This window comes from Doryrhamphus excisus, chromosome 12 (assembly GCF_030265055.1).
Source record: "Doryrhamphus excisus isolate RoL2022-K1 chromosome 12, RoL_Dexc_1.0, whole genome shotgun sequence".
Lineage (NCBI taxonomy): Eukaryota > Metazoa > Chordata > Actinopteri > Syngnathiformes > Syngnathidae > Doryrhamphus > Doryrhamphus excisus.
The window spans coordinates 13,142,816-13,162,274 of record NC_080477.1 but is presented as its reverse complement, the minus strand read 5'-3'; the positions used below and the strand labels follow the sequence as shown (position 1 = coordinate 13,162,274).

General features: G+C 40.8%; 1 protein-coding gene and 1 long non-coding RNA gene across 3 annotated transcripts in view; one reads left to right on the top strand and one right to left on the bottom strand.

Moving 5' to 3' along the window:
* Positions 1-11,106, top strand: part of LOC131139160 (uncharacterized) — an 11,913-nt gene extending 807 nt beyond the window's left edge. The window contains exons 2-3 of the long non-coding RNA XR_009132199.1: positions 6,884-7,165; positions 10,842-11,106. This is a non-coding gene — a long non-coding RNA (uncharacterized LOC131139160). The remainder of the gene's footprint in view (positions 1-6,883; positions 7,166-10,841) is intronic.
* Positions 996-19,459, bottom strand: LOC131139152 (DNA-binding protein RFX7-like). Of its 2 annotated transcripts, XM_058088462.1 has the most exons (9): positions 18,991-19,459; positions 16,202-16,235; positions 11,006-11,091; positions 10,814-10,936; positions 8,195-8,311; positions 7,702-7,786; positions 7,388-7,601; positions 6,876-7,159; positions 996-6,076 (listed from the first exon to the last, which is right to left on the bottom strand). In XM_058088462.1, the coding sequence occupies exons 1-9, from the start codon at positions 19,113-19,115 to the stop codon at positions 3,005-3,007; spliced, it is 4,140 nt and encodes a 1,379-aa protein (XP_057944445.1). In that variant the 5' UTR covers positions 19,116-19,459; the 3' UTR covers positions 996-3,004. The 2 variants fall into 2 exon arrangements, with proteins under 2 accessions (XP_057944445.1, XP_057944446.1); XM_058088463.1 differs by lacking the exon at positions 16,202-16,235 and having other exon boundaries at positions 997-6,076; positions 18,991-19,131.

Sequence of the window (19,459 nt, the reverse complement as noted above, 5' to 3'; positions counted from 1 at the left end):
GTAAAAAAAAATCACCTTTTAATTAATAGAATGTTTCCAAATGGTTTTCAGATACTTCTTAGTCCCATTTATTTATTTTTTAATTAACTGAAAAGCATTTTGGTGCATTTCTGTGTGGAGTTTGCATGTTCTCCCTGTGGGTTTTCTCCGGGTACTCCGCTTTCCTCCCACATTCCAAAAACATGCATGTTAGGTTAATCGCTGACTCCAAATTGTCCGTAGGTATGAATGTGAGTGTGAATGGTTGTTTGTCTGGATGTGCCGAGATTGGCTGGAAACCAGTCCAGGGTGTACCTCGCCTCTCGCCCAAGGACAGCTGGGATAGGCTGGGATAGACTTTAGCATTCAAGCTTTTCCTTTTTTAAATCACAAGTTGTTGGCATCAGCCATTTCAGTTAAATATATCATTAGCAGACAAACACAGTGATAGATGAGAAGTGGCATGGAGTTCATAGGATTTACAGAAAGTGTGCAATAATTATTTAAAGGGGACCTTTAATGCTTTTCCCACTTTTCCACTATATATGTAGTTGAATGTTGTGTTAAACGATGCCAAAATTTAAGCTAATGAGGTTTGCGCATTTGGAAGTGAGCCTTGAAAGAAGTTTGGGATGGCTGAAAACACTCGGTTTCAAAGGGCGTGGTAAAACGTGGCGTGGTAGGGCTAGTGGCGCAATGGATAAAGCGTCTGACTACAGATCAGAAGATTCTAGGTTCGACTCCTGGCTAGCTCGCCATAAATCTTTTACAAATTTCCCCACTGAGGGACGAATAAAGGCATATCTTAGGCATATCTTAAAACTGCCCCTTTGTGATGTCACAGAGGGGCGGACTTCCTTATATGGTCGTGGCTGTAAGCCAGATAGACTCTCTGCCCTCCCCCAAGCTTTGTTACTCTGTTTACGAAACAAGCTCAGGCAGAAGTTGTTGTATTTGGTGATTCCCAACAAGAGAAGAATATTTTCATCTGTCAACAGCATTTCACACGGGACTATTTTTGTGAACATTAAAGTGAAATATCAGCCAAATTGTTGTTGGAGCCAGAAGCAGTGAACTCTTGCCGGTAAAGATGCATTAATTTCGGACATGCTGTACGTCCACACGCCGCCTTCACGTCCAGCTTGTTCTTATATGGTTGGGATAAGGAGAGATAGCACTTTTAAAAGTATTGCGAATGAAGACAACCTTGCACTTTCCCACCATTCGGGTGTATTTAAAAGGATTTATTAACATTAAAAAAAAAAAACATTAAAAAAACAAGCACTTCCCTTTAAAAAGCACATTAAATATTTTCATGTTCACCCAACACAGCAAAACAAAAACTACCAGTACAGTGGAGGGCACTTCTACAGCTCTGAACCACTTAGAAGAGGAGCAGTAGAGTCTCAGTAACATAATAAATATCAGTGCAAACCAAATTAAATATTCTTACAGATACATAGTAAAGATTAACAGAACAAAAGGGAGAATGTATAACTAACGGCTATTAATAATGATACTCCAAATGGGGTTTAAAACTACAGTGACAATATGCTTTTACAGGATTTTAAAGAACCTTACTAGTCTACTGCATGGTGCCATCACAATATCCTAACATACAGTAACTGCAAAATAACAAGAATCCAAAAATAGTACAATAGGTGCTAATATGGCGTACTACTTTGCTGGATATTTGAAACCAATACAACAGTGCAAGACAACACCTTTTTTTAAGGTGACATTTTCTGTACAGACAAAGACAGCAAACCATGAGCAGTAAAATAACACAAACTTCGAACTGTACAATAAATATAAAGTGACCAACATTACAACACGCTTAACCAATCACGCACGAGGAGAAATCATAAATAAATGAGTAACGTAATAACTCCTGTTCATTTCAAAAGCTAGTTTTCCAGCTTTTCCAGTGCTGTTTTTCCCCATAGTTTTCTTTATACAACATTGTTGGTTAAAGCCCTTCAAAACTCGTCAATATGTCCGCCATTCAATACAGGAGATGTTAGTGCAGTTTTACATTTTGAAATGAATCTTTGGTATGGACATAAGGCCTTCTTTTTTGTTCAGGATTCTCACAGGAAATTCACAGTGCATTTTTGTAGGAGAAGCACACAATATTACAGATTGTCTGTGCTGTATGACAAATGCATATAACATGTTGAAAGATGGCTACTTCCCCCCCCCACTATAAATCTTTACTTATATAATTCAATTTGAAAGTGCATTAGGGCTTCAATTTTAATACTGATTTGTATATGGCCTGTATAATATCCACCAACTCTTAAATTTTGTGTGAATTAATTAATATTTCATCAGAAAACAGGTTAACAAAATTAATATATTAGTGTGTATGTGTAAATTAATAATAGATAAACCCCTTAAACATTTAATCTAGTTATGTTTCTGATTAGTAGGTATGCTGCATATACTCCGTCTGTTAAGTGGCTTTATGTAAGATTGTAGAAAGAGTAAATACATCATGCTAACCTTTCTACATACACATACTAATGATTATTTACTGGATATTCTGTACAAAGTGCCCTGGTGTCTTACATCACTTTTAAGCATGCTTTGTTTGAGTGTAGGGAATCCACATTATTAATAACTTGACTGTATAATGCTTGTCATTATTGTAGTTCAGACACAGAACTATGAAAACGTATAAATGTGTTTCATTCATTTTCAAACTATTTACAGAAAATACAAAACCTTTTTGATTGAATTTTTTTTAGGCGGGGTGTATAAAAATGATCTAAAAGCGAGACGATAAAAAAATGGGAAGATCATTTTTGCCAATGCTTTTACACCAACATTATATGGTGATGTTGTCTGATAAGAGAAATGACCAGCATTTGGATCAGAGTGTTGCAGCATCATTTTAGGTCAGGTTGGCACTTAAACTGGACAAAAGTCATTGTGTCCGGAGTCGCTTTAAAAAGTTCAAATGTATCACGTACACACCATCGATTAACATGTTCAACATGATTAAAAAAAAAAGGCTTTACTCTCAACCCATCAACCCAACAGTTGGGTGATCTTTGCTCTCAAGCCACTCCAGTCCGCTTGAATGAGTGGTCTCGCTGGTGATTTGCTGAAACAGTGGTTCATTGGCCAGCTCCTCTGGAGCAGAACATTGATACTGGCCTTGCTGATGATTGGAGTCAAACATAAGGTTTGAATCCAGTGTATTAAGGTCATTGATGCTATCGGAGAGGTCCGATCTCATTCTGATGTCACATGGGAAATTTGCCCTCCCTGTGGCTAGCTCCGACATCTGATTGCCGGATGTATGGCTGCTATCTGTATGCATGTCCTTAAAGGTGCCGCTAAAATTCACTTGCTGTCGCTGTGAACTCAAAGTTTGCAGCATCGACTGAGCCTGCTGTTGATGCTGCTCCGCTAAGGCTGATTGTGCTCGGCTGTTACTTGCAGATAGAATAATTTCACCATTACTGGCATTTTCAATGATGTGATTCGACTGTAGCGATGCGCAAGCGATGGTGGAATCGGATGGGATCATGTTCTCAGACTCGAGGATCTGAGAGAGATTCATACGAGCTGTATAGCTTGAAGGCAAATTGTTCATGCCCAGACCTCGTATGGTATCATGGTCCCCGTCTAGCTTGTTTAGCAGGACATCTGTGATATTTTTGTTGCTGCATTGCTGGCCCGCCATTGGTAGAACCTCCGTCTGCATCATGATGTTGAGGGGAACAGAGCGACTCCTCTGAGCCACGCTGCTCACATTAAGCTGGTTGTTGGCTAAGGTGTTTAACACCTCAGGTGTTACCGGAGAGTTAAACGGAGAGATACACTGCTGGTGGATATTGGGAAGACCACTTGTTCCTGTGTAGCCGACCAAATTCCTTTGATGTATTGCGGGGCTAACGCTGCGACATCGAAAAGATCCGCTCGTGACAGTTAGGTTGGGTGCTTTGATATCAAGAGGAGCAGGTACGGCGAAACCCTCCTGCTTGTTAGCCATGTTGGCTACTTGCTGCTGCACAGGAGAAATGGGAGTCAGTCGACCAAAGCGGCTGTCATGGTGCCTTGCATGAGGCACGGCAAAGGCATGAGGCTTTTGAAAGTGGTCATCCATGAGGCCCTGATAGCTGGGCATAATTCCCATGGTGCTGTTAGACTTATTTAAACTCCCACTGTTACTGTTGTAACTATTACTCATCCAGTCCAGTCTGGTCTTATCTGGGTGGGTGGCTGTCGGCCTCTGCATGGGCTTGACGGGGCTGTTGGAGACGGTGCTGCCATCATGGAAACAAGTTATGCTAGAGTTGATTGGTGTGAATGCAAAGGGATTCCTGCACTCCACAGGGCTGGGTGGCACAGTGCTGCTGCAGTTGGACAGCGGAGTACCAACCGGAGTATGCCGACTGCTTCCAAGGGCACTGTCGACTGGTGTTATGGGAGTGACACGCGAGCACGGGCTCTCTCTGGTAAAGCCTTGGACTCCTCCGGTCATTTCTGATGTGGGTGTAGGCGTTGGTGTTTGAACTAGATTGCTGATGCCACTGCTGTTTGCAGCGTGGTAAAAAGTGTTCATTGTCTGATTGGTGGACATCATGTTCTGTGGCACCACAGTCTCCTGACCTTGCAGCGAGACACCATTTCCAAACGCTTGCAGATTATTAAGTTTCATCTGCTCTTCCATCTGCACTAGCTCTTCTACAATGCTGTCTTGAGTTACATCATCATCAAAGGTGAAGTATTCCATATCTGTCTGCATCTGCAGCTGACTTGACGTCGAAGGTTGTTCTAAAAAATCAAGGGGTCCAGAAACCGTGTTGCTCTGATGGTAGGTCTGTGGTTGAACACCTGCAGCTGAGTTTGAAGCTGTAGGAGTTTGAACGCCAGGGTTGGTAGGTATGGAATGCACGTCGGACATCAGGTGCTCCTGTGGTTGCTGCATTAATGGGTGACTGACACTGTGAGTTTCCATAACATTGGAAATGTTTTTCCTCTGCATTGAGCTCTGTGTTTTGGCAATAGTGAAGAAGCTGCTGGCATTGCCAAGTGTATGGACTTGACTGGGCAGGAAAGAGGTCATTTTCTTCTCCATCTCCCGGGTGACTGGTGCGCTCTCAGGCCGAGATGGAGCTCCTGGGCGCAGGATGTTTCTGTTCTCATATCCAAGGCCTGCGGCGCCCTCTTCTGGGTGCTGGGGCATAAAAGCTCTCTTGACAGGAGAGAGGACAGGACTGAGGCCCGAGCGCTTCCGAAAGCCCTTGGTTACACAGCTACCTTCTCCAAAAGAAGGTGCTCTGCTGGTGTTTAATGCAGAAATGGCTCGGGTGTTCTGAGAGGAGGGAGCCAAATTCAGGGTGCTTGTATTAGTTGTGTTGTAATTGATGCTTGCTTCAATGGTCGCCGCAGTGCTGGTGCTCAAGGGGAGGTTTGCATCGTATTCAGAGATGGATATTTCCTCCAGAGCTAAGCCTTTAGTGTGAGGTATCGGCACACTAGCAGCTCTCTGTGCCATTGCTCCATGACCTAACATTAGACTGCTAGGATTTTGGTTTTGACTATTCTTATGTATATCCTCAATCTCCATTTCAACATCAATGTTATGAGTATCAGCCAGCTCGGGTCTCGTCGCTGGGGCAAGAAGGGGGAGAGCAGAGGTACTTCTTGTGTTTTGTCGGGAGCCCTGGATGTCCTCTGACACAGAACTGCTGCTGATGCCTGCAGATGCCGGTCTCAAAGTGGTGTTTGTGAGGGAAGTGGTTGCATTTGGTGCAAGTGATATGGCTGTCATCTTGACCAGACTGACAGGTGTAACATGACACGTAGTCATCACGGTCTTGATGGGGTTGTTGGCAATGATCATGGTGGAGGGTGAGCACAAAGCAATAGCAGTGGTAGTCGCTGGCTTGGGTAGGATTTGAGGATAGCGTTGGCGAGCCGTGCGTTCCCCAACTGAACTTGCTAGAATATTTTGGGGGGCCTTGGCGGGTTGTTTTAGTGGCTGAACTGGCTGGGTCACCACTTGGAAGTTTATAGGCAGCACTTTGTTTTCCCCTGTTCCCAAGGGATTGGGGGACACAAGCTGGCCGCTTTGCTGTGCCTGTATAAGAGACAAAAAAAAGTCAACTCTCATTCATTCATGTTAATATTGTTAATGTTCCTATGCAACATAACATTTGCAAGACATCGGAAGTCCTCCTAAGCACTTGGGAGTGTGACCGACCATAGCGGAGTGGGCGTGCCTGGATATGGGCAGCGGGTGGAATACATTAAAACAGGCCGTTTTCACTGGTTAGTGCAAAATACAAAGAAATACAGCTGGAATGGTTGCAGATTCTGGAAGATCTAGAAAGTTTTCCATGCTGGAAAATACACTGAAAACAAGTAAATGTATCTTAAATTACGTGATGTCTTTGAACGTAACTCCTTTAAAGTGTGATTGAAATGTTCTAGTGTTAGTCAAATCAATTTTCAGACGTATCTTTTAGCTTGACTGACATATTCAGTTCATTTGGAGATGTTAATAATACATACACATATATATCATCCTGTCCTGTTTTTTATGGTGTCCTTCTGTTAATTACATATAGTAAAAATTGGCATATTTCAGACATAATTACTTATGATGATTAATCATGATTAATTAATTAAAAACTGTTTAATATAATCAAAAAATGTAATTGACAGCCCTTATATGTATTTTTAAAATATCTGAATGAAATAATAATCCACTTTCCATATATAGTTAACAAATTTGGGTTGACAACCTCTATAAATAAATGTTTATCTGTCAACAAAAAGACACTAATGCTTTGAAAGATTTCAAAGGGAAATTAATTTGCATTCCTGTTTCTACCTGTTACCATGCAACTTAAGTGTGATTTCTTCTGCTTTCTCACCGTGACAGGTCTCGGAACAGCCGTGACCACAATGCCGATGGTTGGCTGAGGTGAAGGTGAGACCGGACTATCACAAGGCCCGTTGCTGTCATCCACTGTCTTGATCAGGCCCTCTCCAGGTAGTGGCGAGTGCAGCTTTTGCTCTTGTTGCTTCCTCTGGATCTTCCTCTGGAGCTGCTGCTTGGCATCCACAGTCGGAGACGACAGACTTGCAGTTTGAGGTTGATAGCAGTGCACATCGGCGGTGGGAACAAACGCTGAGACCGTCTCTAGGGGCTTAACCTCTGAAGGTAAGATACCGTAATATGACTATTAATTATATTCCAACAGGAATTGCATAACAAAATGTTGAAATGACTATATGAAATGGATAATACATAAATCCCCAAATATTAGATTACAAATGAAGCTTGCATTTTATATCAGTCACAAGCATTAAGTGCAATAGCATGTCACTGCCACCAGATGCCGCTGAATGTGCATCATATAAGCGACAACAAACGGTGCCTGACCTGTTGCAGTGCCCGTCATTATGGTGAGAGCTGCCAGAGACTTGTTGCTGATGTAGTGGCTGTCGATCAGGAAGCGAGCCAAGTCTTCCACCGCCTCAAAGGGCCGTTTTAGCACTTTCTGAGCCCACTCGCATACCAGATCGCAAGCAGCAAAGCGCACCTCTTCCTTTATGCTGCCTAGGTGGCCTGTTGGATCCAGACCATCACACTGAAACTAAAACATAGTAAATATGTTGTTATACGTATACAGGCAGGACAAAATCATACATCAACTTAATTTAAAATATATGGAAGAAAGTTAAACATATGCTTACTCCGTCTCCAGTTTTGTGTAGATCTAGGCTTGGTAAAGATGGAATTTGAACAAAGGGCCTCTTCCTTAGTCCACTATAGCAATATGTAAGGCAGTGTTAAGATAAATACATTTAAATTACATTTTATATAATGCCTCTCAGTATAATGCATTTCCAATAATAAGCACATGACTCAGGTCTTTACTTCTGCATAAAACAGAATGTCCATTTGTGTCAAGTTTATCATACCACCCTACCGACCAAAATGGTAGCATCAAGGGTCACTGAAGGTCATGAATCCTGAAAGTTTTTTTTACTTTGATATCAGGACCAAAAACAACAAAAAAAGTCATGGAGGTCACCGTGATTCCCCCGAGCACTTGTGTATTATGCTTCTGCTTCACAGAGAGAATTTGTTTCATTTCTCGTCTATATTTAGAGGGCTTATGAACTGTAACAGCAGATGGTCAGTGAGTAGAGACAGGCTGTTACAGTCCATTCCAGTCAAGGATATTTGGATTTTCCTCTCATGCCAAGTCGACGTGCTTTCATGTTTGGGAAGACATTTTTCATCATTTTTCCAAAGTCTGCAGCACTCAGTGGATGATAGTTGAGATTGTCACAGAAGCTCCTGGAAAAAAAAAACAAGGATCAGAGAAAATGTAGGAAGTGTCCACAAAAAATATATATAATTTATATATAATTTCTTATTTGGACATGTTCCCTTGTTTTTTGCAGAGGATAGATTCCCAAAGTAGCCCACCATGAGTCAGCAAAGAAGCCAAAAACCATAGCAAACCTTCCCATATAAAACAAAGTACAGTGTTCCCTCGTTTATCACAGGGGATAGGTTCCCAAAATAGACCGCCATAAGTCGGCGAAGTAGCCTACCTTATTTGTTTGCAGTGATATATATTTTAAGGCTGTAAACCCCATCACAATAGACTTTATACACTTTTCTCAGACAGGCACACATTTTCTGACATTGTCTTCTTGCTTCAACACTGTTAAAGTCCAGATTTCATTTGAAAAATCAACCTCTTGGACACAAGACATTATTAAGTTACTCAATGTATTCACACCACTGACGTGCCACGTCCCGGTGCCATTTGGCTGTAGCGTTTTTGTATCCTTGTTAAAACATATGGCTCCTGTTGTAGTGTTACTGTTATCAATCAGCAGTGATGTCACAGTTACTAAGAAAAAGTAATCCTATTACTGACTACTGATTATTGAATTAAAAAGTAACTTAGTTACTTTACAGATTACTTAATTTTGAAAGTAATTAAGTTACATTACTAGTTACTTTTTCAGTTACTAACAGCGGCTGCCTGCAACATCAGTAATATTTTTAAAGTTGAACTTGAAGTTGAAAGTTGGCATTCTATTTGCTGAAAAATAGTGTGGCGAAAGGTGAACCATGATGTAGCGAGGGAACACTGTAAAGCCAATCAATTCTTTTCCAGACACCCAAAATATGAACAAAAATACATTTTGAATCATTTTATTTGTACATGCAGAAAACAATGCAATTATACAAACCTGCAATTAAAAGGAAGGAAAGTTCAAAGCCCCATCTGATTGAAATAATTTCCCTTCCTCCAAATTTCCCTTCCTCCAAAGTCCAAAGACAATTTGAACAATATGTTTACATTATGAGACACTACACCTCATCAAACTGGCAGGTAGAATAATGAGCATATTCACACTCATACCATATCATAAACGGTACAGTATTATCTTGATATGGCATACATTTTCATACGGTTATTTAATTGGGTCTTATTTGATGTCCAGATGTACACAGTATCGTGAGTATATGTCAAGGATGCCAAGGATATTTATCAAAATTCTACATGAAAAATGAAGCAAAACCTGTATTAAAAACAGTACGCATAAACATCTACTTCAGCGAGCATCTTTCAAATGCAACGCTGGACGAACAAAGAATGCGACTTATGGAAGAAACAAAAGATGAGGCTTCAGTGAGTGTCTCATCTCAACTTAGTGCACAAGCCCTGCCTACTGTTTTGAGTGCACTCAGTGAGTTGGATCATGGTGCCTGCCGTTTCTGTTTGTAGCTAGGTCGCCGATGATATACTGCTGCAGAAACATTTATTATACACTTGTGTGACATCACTATTCTTGCTAATCGGACAAAGAAATTACACAGAAATGTCATACGCATATGTATTTTTGTTATTGCATGAAAACATAACATGTTAAGCTTGTGAAATCTGTAGTTATCAGTCACTGTGTTTTTGAATGAAAATGATGTTTCAGGCCGGTTTAGGAATAAAACAACTTATATTGTGTCATACAGAACATCATGTTCCTTTCAAGCCTTTTCACCTGTCTATCCCAAAGGCGCCAATATATCTGTGGGTGTGGTAGGGGTCTGAATTTAGTTGAGTGAGAAAGACAGTTACATAACACGGTCAGAGTATTTCAATGGCTGTCTCAGACTTTCCATTCTAATATTACCAGCACATGCTGCTGTGTGATTCTCTGGCTTGCCGTGTCTATTTATAATGATTCTTTAGCCGGCAGCAATTTGGAGGAGAAAGAAACTCTAATGGGGAGAAAGTCAATCCATCCATTTTCTATGCTGCTTTATCATGCCTCATTAAGGTTGCGGGAGTGTACTGGAGCCTATCCCAGGTGACTTAGGGCGAGAGGCGGGGTACACCTCGTTTATTGCGGGTGCTAGGTCCCCAAAATAGCCCGCAATAAGTTATCGAAGTAGCACAATACACTTTTCTCAGACAGGCGCACATTTTCTGACATTTCCTTCTTACTTAAGCACTGTTAAAGTCCATATTTTATTTGAATTAAAAAAAGCAACCTTTTGGACACAATACATTATTAAGTGACTCAATGTATTCACTCCACTGACGTCCCGGCGCCATTTGGCTGTAGCGTTTTTGTATGCTTGTTAAAACATAGTCTTCCTGTTGTAGTGTTACTGTTTTACTACTCCTCATAGTCCTCCATGGACCGCAGATTAAATTACGGTATGATATAATCCTGTTTTTAATATTGTTTTTGTGTTTTGTTTGCTTTATAATTTTTTTGTAAATGGCTAAGCGCAATAATAAGAAATGTATAAATATGCAACATTGTATTTACTTACTTGTATTCATCATAGACCTCTTGTTTAGGGAGCGAGGTCTCTGGATATTCTTCTAAGTGATTGCGGATCCAGTTGAAGGCATGCATCTGTTGCGTGCGGCTTGATGACACGGCGCTCTGGTCACTGACAACATATGTGAACCATTTCAATCACACACATTTTTAAAAAGTCATAACCTCTTAATTAGCTTACCTTTTATCACCACTACTGCTGGGACCAGAAGGCAACTTAAGGTAGAGGTAGAGTTTTTCAATGTCTGTGAACTTTTCAACATCTTGCTGTAAAAATAAAAATGGGAACAGTAGAATTACTTTTCATGCACCATCTGTTTGTTGCACTAGAGGAATTTATCATTCATTTATATGTATCGTATATTGATGTTATATGACAATACATGGGGTATTCTAACATGTTGGGCCCCATTTTCGTCCCCTGTTAGCATGTCGGATGCTCTCGTTGGTGTAGCAACAGTGCAGATTTAGTTAACCTTGACTAACAATGAGGAGGAGATGGATGTGGCCCTGACAAGGAAACAAGCCCACAAGCATCCTAAGCTGTCTTTCTTGAAAAAGAATCTCCATTTTGAATCTAACTCTTTCCACTTTATTATTATGAGGTTTATTTGTTAACATTTGTAACTACCTGAAGCCTGAAATATAAACCCATCTTGTTTAATCACCTTGTGGTAAACAAGAGTACTGCAATCACTGCCACAACTTCATGTCACATCAGCACAACACACCCAACATGTAACCTTGTGCGCGACCTCTGGGACTGTTTATGCAAGGCTTTGTCTAATCCGTGCAACACCCTTGTGTAAATGACACAGATAGAGATCAGTGCAGTGGAAACATTAAAAGTCATCCAACATACAATATAATTATTTCACTAAGCAGTAGGCTAGAGTCCAGCTTAAACTGGGCAGTCCCCTTCCTCCTTTTCTGCCTATTTTAAACACAGCAGCATGGTGCTCATCATTCATCATGCTCAGCTTGTCCTTGACGTTGCCTCTTCAGCAGAGCGCAGCACTGTGTACTAATGATGCTGAAGGAGAAAACGGGCAAGCAAGTATGCTAAGATGCTTGCCAAATGACTCATATGTGTGGGCAACACGGGACCCCCATGAATAGAATTTAAAGCCCAACAATCTGTATTCAGCAGACATTCTGCACTTTAGGCGGCACGGCGGCGAGTGGTTAGCGTGCAGACCTCACAGCTAGGAGACCAGGGTTCAATTCCACCCTCGGCCATCTCTGTGTGGAGTTTGCATGTCCCCGTTTTCTCCGGGTGCTCCGTTTTCCTCCCACATTTCAAAAACATGCTAGGTTAATTGCCGACTCCAAATTGTCCATAGGTATGAATGTGAGTGTGAATGGTTGTTTGTCTATATGTGCCCTGTGATTGGCTGGCGACCAGTCCAGGGTGTACCCCGCCTCTCGCCCAAAGACAGCTGGGATAGGCTCCAGCACCCCCCGCGACCCTCGTGAGGAAAAAGCGGTAGAAAATGAATGAATGAATGAATTCTGCACTTTACTTCGTATGTGAAAAAAATGTACTGGAACACCTAAACATTCTATCTAAAGTCAAATAGTGTCTACTCTTCTGGGTTTGGGAGGGTGGACCTGTGAATCTGTGTTGTAATTCATCCCAAAGATTGGGGTTTAGCTCAGGTTCATCCTACATGAGGGGTGTCCAAACCTTTTCCACTCACGAGGGCCACATCAGGAAAAAATGTAGGATATGATGGGCCACTGTGATACATTATGTATGTATTAAATGTAGTTCAAAACATCAACGTCTTAGCTCTGTGTGATAGGTGACAACACAAATTCATTAATTAATCATCATTAATAATTAAGGCTGTCAAAGTTAATGCGTTTATTTGGGTACGAGCTACGTTACAAGTTAATGGTAGGCATCGTCGCGGACAGCTATTTGGAGGCGTAGCTAACAGCGCTAGCATTAGCAGCGCACTAGCTAGTCACCAACACATCAGTGAAACATATGTACATTATAGCGATCTAATTTATCGTATTTAGTATATATTCTCACCCAAGAAGGGCAGAAAATCTTACTTTTACGCATTTCCACATATTTTCAGCATTTTGGACTAAATATGAGGTGAAAGACAAAAAGGGGAAAAATAGTAGTCTTTTCTGTACACCGTGGGACAATTAGAAGGTGTGTTCAAGGACTGTCAGACAAACGCCACTTGCATTAAATATGCAAAAACTGGGGGCTTTCTAAATGTTGATTATTTTTTGAATAACATAATATTCTGTATTTCCAAAATTGATATCCCTTTACTACATCACTTTAGTACTTTACTACATTACTGTAGTTATCGTAGTTGTGTGTCAAATTCTTTTCCACAATGAGATTTACATCCTTGATTTTTATACAGGGCAGATAAATACTTATTTCTATCTGTGATTAAGTGCGATTAATTATGAGTTCCTATGGACAAAAAAATTGTGATTAATTAACAATTAAATATTTCAATCAAATGAGACCGCTATTAGTAATGAATGAATGAATTAACTAATTAATACAGTATACCAAGCGCCAATAAAAAAATTATCCTCCCTTTCTGTGTGGAAGTGGTAAGTTTTTGGCTCCTTACTTTGTCCTTTTCCCCCTCTCTGTTTGAAACACATTCTTAAGTTTAAAACTAATAAATTGGAGGCTACCTAGTTAACTCAGTAGCTTGCTATATGATATATGCTATACAGCGGCCGTCTCTTATATTCCTGCAGTGATCCCCATCCTGTATGATGTGTAAATAAGTAAACGAAATAAAGGATAATAGGAGTGTAAAAATGACTATAGGACTATAGGGGTGTTATTTCATGTCTACGGGGCTCTAATAATGGTAAATACCGTATTTGGAAAGTTGTAAGCAGGTTTTGTATGCTCTAACTATGAAAATATTCTATTTATTAATATTGAATTATGCTGTGTTGAAATTCAGGGACGTAAGAACAACATGAACGTAACATTCCTGTTTGCTCATCCGAGCCTGTTTTTGTGTGTGCGCCACGGACATGCACTGTGCGTGAATACAAACAGCCGTGAGTGACGGCCATATACAACAGTTATGATATTTGATCAAAACATTGTGATTTGTAATTGTGAAATAATAGACATTCTAGACAGTCTGTTCTTTTAAACAATTATGGGTAACATATGCTAGTCGGCGGTGGTGATTTTTGTTTTCTGGTATCGATACAGTCCCTAAAGTCCATCTAGTATACTCGCAACCCTCATGTTTCCAGAAAGGGCCTGATGGGGTCAAATGAAATCAAATCTGCAGCTCAGGATGCCCCCTCTGCATCCTTACAGTGCCAACGTGTGCCTGCAATCAGACATTTCCCTACTTTGCCTCCTAAGAATAAACACATGGCGTCAACCTTTTCTAATTCCCGGCTCTGTTTTTATTGTTGTTGTTGTTAGGGAACCACAGGTTTCCAGGGACAGAAGGCGGGCGGGCAACATGTCATGACATAGGTTGAGTCCCCTGGTCCACATTTACATATCAGCTCTTAAACCTCTTTGGATCAAATATTAAATACTGTAGCAGACTAGATCCAATATTATTACATTGGGCCCAAAATGTATATATTGAATTCCTTGCACATTATCCATGAAGCTCTGTGAACGAATGGTGATCAGATGATGGTCAACCTGAACAGGATAAGGGCTGGTAAATGAATCAATAAATGATACTCATTACACTGTTTAAACTAGTAAACAATGGCAACCCTTCTTGGCCTTTAGGTATGTGACTCACTTCCTGCCCCCCTTGACTTGTGCTGTCCATGTCGACATGGTATTATGTCATCATGTAGACACAATGACCTATTTTCCCTCACTTTACCTCACTTCAACTCATTGTACTTTAACTGTGCTGACAGTTCCCAGTTGATATAAATACCAAGTGGGCTGACAATATGACCTGAAGATGAAGCAGTATCTCAAAAGAAGGACCTGAATGCATCCTGGAAGCATGTTAGCAACTATTTAGGAGCCATACCATGATGTGATGTTGAGCCAGTAGCTGACCGCTGGTAACCATGGGGATGAATAGGCATAAGGATGGGACTGACGGGATTATACATTCATTCATTTTCCACCGCTTTTTCCTCACAAGGGTCACGGAGGGTGGGGGTGCTGGAGCCTATCCCAGCTGTCTTCTGGCGAGAGGCGGGGTACACCCTGGACTAGTCGCCAGCCAATCACAGGGCACATATAGACAAACAACCATTCACACTCACATTCATATGGACAATTTGGAGTCGCCAATTAACCTAGCATGTTTTTGGAATGTGGGAGGAAACAGGAGTACCCGCATGCACGGGGAGAACATGCAAACTCCACACAGAGATGGCCGAGGGTGGAATTGAACCCTGGTCTCCTAGCTGTGAGTTCTGCGCACTAACCACTCGACCGCTGCGCCGCCCCGGGATTATACAGTATGTCTATATGTTACTTGTATGATGTATAGGATCTTTTCTATTGTATATTTGCCTATGTTTTTTTGCAGTACTGCCTCTTTACTCATTAAATGTAAGTGTTTAAACGGTGTTCTGTAACTTAAATGTAACTAATCCACTCCCTTTATTGTTTGACAGTAGAATGGAGTAATTAGATTTCCACGCAGCAAGGTCCAAACACTGTAAACACAGAAATGATAAATGACAAATGACAAAACGGAAGTTACCCAGGCTACCAAGAGGTTAGTCTGGCTACATGGGGCACCAGACCAGAGGGATATCCGTCTATAAAGAGCAACCGATTTTAGGGCCAAGAGCCAAGGCCAACAAACACATAGAGACAAATGTACTTTTCCATCCCACCAGCTGTCGCTTGGGCATCTCATATCGGTCAGGTCTGACGCCCCTGGTAACATGTCTAACTTCCTGGTAGCTTGGATAACTTCCATTTTGTTCTGTGAAGTTGCAGCATTTATGTCATGTTTATGTCATGTTTTGGAGGTTTGCAGTATTTTTCTTTTGCATTTGTTTTCAATTCTGCAGCATTTTTAATTTGTAGTATTTTCCCTTGAAATGTGTTTCATGTTTTTTGTGCTTTGTTGATTTGACTGTGCGTTTGACACAGGTAGACACCATATCTAAAAGACACCTTAAAATCTATAATTAAATTGTTTTAAATATGTAAAGCACAACGGATTTATCATGGACATGTAGGAAGTACTGAACAAACTACCACGATCCAAGACCACAACTGCATCCTCAAATTTTGACTGAGCCAACTACGCTACTCACCTTGGCAGTCATTGACTAAATTAAAGCCATAAATGTGATAAATGCATTTTCAACAGTTGTACTACATTTAATAAAACAGAAAAACACGAAGAACAACACTCACCAGAATGCTTTCCACTTTGGATTGAACAGATTTGCTGAAAAGAAGAGATAATAGTATAAATGAGTATGCGGCTGCTGTAACATGAGTGCCGGCGCATTTATTTATAAAGCAGAGGAATGTCTGGCATGAGACAACCCTCCCTTCAGCATCTCTCAAGTCATGTCGCCCACCGCCATGAACACATGCTGTCAGATGTTAAAAAACAGTCCACATTGTCTCTCTAGGGCCATTCCAATTGTGAGCAAAAGGTGGAATATTTACACTTCAAACTATAGCTTTGTCATTCAGCATTAAAGTTATGATTTTATGACTGTGACATCTTAAAATTGCTTCACTTATTTTTACATTTGTAAGACCCTAGGTGGTTCCTATGGGAAATGTGAACTAGCATATTTGAGTAGGTTGCATTTCATGATAAAAGTTCCACTATATATTTTCTTTATTCTACAAAAAAAACAAGTCTGACTCATGCTAAGTTTTGCAAGTGTGGGGCACGTGAGGTAGTGCCCCACAAAAAAAAGCCTTTACACTGCCTTTACACTGAGAATACTAATTCAATAGTGAACATGTAATAACACTTAGACATGTTTTATTATCTCTATCAATACCAAAGCAAATACTACGTTATAATTCACTGCCAATCCCAACAATGAGGCAAAAAGAGGGGATGATGCAACTCTACACTAATGCATTCATATTTCAGAGCAGTTTTAAGTCATGAAAATGGCCACAAGGTGGCAGAAGTGCATTTGAGTCATTTTAATGGAAGAATCACACGTGAAAGGACGGAGGAAGTGAGAGACCATGGAGGAGTGTAGCGTGCAGAAGGTCACACACTGTACATTTTGACACATGCACACACACATTCGCACACGCATGCACACACATAGCTCAGTTCTAAATGTGAAAAATGTAAATAGCTACTGGTGTTATATTTGTAAATAAATGTTATGATGTATGTTTTTTTTATTTGGGAACTGATATTTTCCTGAAACTTACCAATGTTCTATTGCTGATTACTGAAACACGGAAAACGGTATAAACAATTTTTTTTCTAATGAAAGACAGGAGTCTAATGTTTTTTGGGGGGTAGGTTTCATGTTTATATTTTGTGTGCAGTTGAAAAATCCATCCAAATCGTCTAAATTGGCCGTTACTGAAGGGGTTATATTTGGAAATATGGCTTGGATTGAATGTGTTAAAGTGCTTTTTATGGTATATTACCATTTGTCAATGTAAAAACACAACTTCCCTCTCTATAAAGTTCATATATATATATTCATAAATTAAAAAAAAATGCAGCCATATTTGCTTTGCTGATTCAGTGTGAGACTGCAGCGGCCAGCAGACTTGTCCAGGTTTAATTCCTAATCTGCAGACAGGTCAATTTGTTGTTGAGAGTGAGACAGAAGGTATAGTGGGTCACATTTAAGGACACTTGCTCGATAAGGCCGTACGGGTCAGAGTCGGGCTCTAAGCCGTGCCGAGAACAGTTTAACGCTCTAATTTGCTGTTACCAGGCGGCCAAGGATTGCTCAGAGCTGAGAGGGCTTCATTAGCTTGTTTTCAGGGCACATTTAGCAGGTACACTGGATTACACCTGAGCTTGGCTTTTGTACGGACAGATTAGACACAAACTAGTACTTGAAACAGATTAAATTGATCCATTAAATCCCAGTCTCTGTACTGGTGTAACGAATGGGAGAGGCTCCCTCAGGGGTACTTCACTCCCTAACGTCCCTCTCTCTGTTGTTGCAATGGAAACATCACCTTGCTTTCCTTCTGTGCGGATTTATGGACTCTTTTGCATGACATTTTCACAGAATGACATTCTAATGAGAGCGCACAAGTTCAGACATAAAGGGGTCATTTTAGGCTAACGTGACCTTACATCAGGACAACTCGGAAAAGCAGTAATATGGTAGGTGGGTTCCAGTCATAACTGTAGTGATGTCACACTGCGCCAATATTTAGCACCAATGTGTCAATAACGTATCACCATCACAAGTATTGACATTTATCACTACTGCATTATTAGATCCCGCCCTACTCTGAATAGAGACTACATTAGTGTTGCTTTATGCAATGTATGACACACTTGCTTTTGCAGATGATGTGCATTCAGGAAATTAAATGGTCTAATTTGTTACAATTTTGTATGGAACAGTATGATTATGTATTTGTAGCTGTACCTTTCATTTATTGTTTGTATTATTTCATTAAAGAATTGTTTATCATATATCCTGGATGTAATGTTTCTGTTTTAATGTTTTACTGAATAAGATATCTACAAAGCAAACCTATTAACTTTATTTTTACATTCTTTATTTATTCATTTTGGTTTTTTTTGTTTCAGGAAATGGGTGCATGTTAAACCGAGCAAGCAAACAAGGATTCATACTCCTTTTTGTGTATATAAATATAACACAGTTAAGCATGTTCAAAGCCAACTGCACTGTATCACACTGTGAGGGTGTTACTAATATTGTAGTAACCTTACTGAGCTCCATAAGAGGGCAAAATATTAGAAACACTTCCCAGTACTCTGCAAACTACAACCACAATAATAAAGATATTGTTAATTGAATGCTCACTATATTAAACTAATGAGTATTATGTTAGGAAAGGCAGACATCTCTTGTATTAGATGTCATAAAACTGTGCAGGTGTACCTAATAAAGTGTCCAGTGAGTGTACAACAACACTAATGAACTCAGAGAAACGCGCAATGTAGTAAAAGTGCGCAACTTTAAATGATGCAAACATGCACATTGGTCGGTGGTCCTCACCAGATGGAGTTCTTGATCCTGAGCTGCAGAGCCCCGGCCTCAGCGCCCTGCAGCCCAGCCAGCAGCCCGGGCAAGCTGCCCGCCCCGCGCTCCATGTGCAGCTGCTGGGGGTCCTCCTCTGCCATCACGGGAGTCCCGGAGCGAACCGGAGTAGGGCGGATGACGAGGCGTAGCCCGGTAGTTTAAACAAGAGGAGGTCGCCGCGATGATAAGTGGACATCAGCGAGCCGTGTTGTTGTTGTTGTTGTTGTCGTCAGCCAGTAGCCCTCCTCGGACATCTCGTCCCTCCAGCTTGTTGCACTTTGCAGTCTTCATGGGGAAAAGAGCATCAAACACTCGCTTAGTGCTGCATGAGGAGAAAGAAATACATGCGCGAGGAAGAAGAGGGCGGACATGTGAGAAAAAAAAACAAGCTAGTTGCTCCGGTGCCCCCTTACGATATGGGTTTCTCTGCATGTGCACCGTGTAG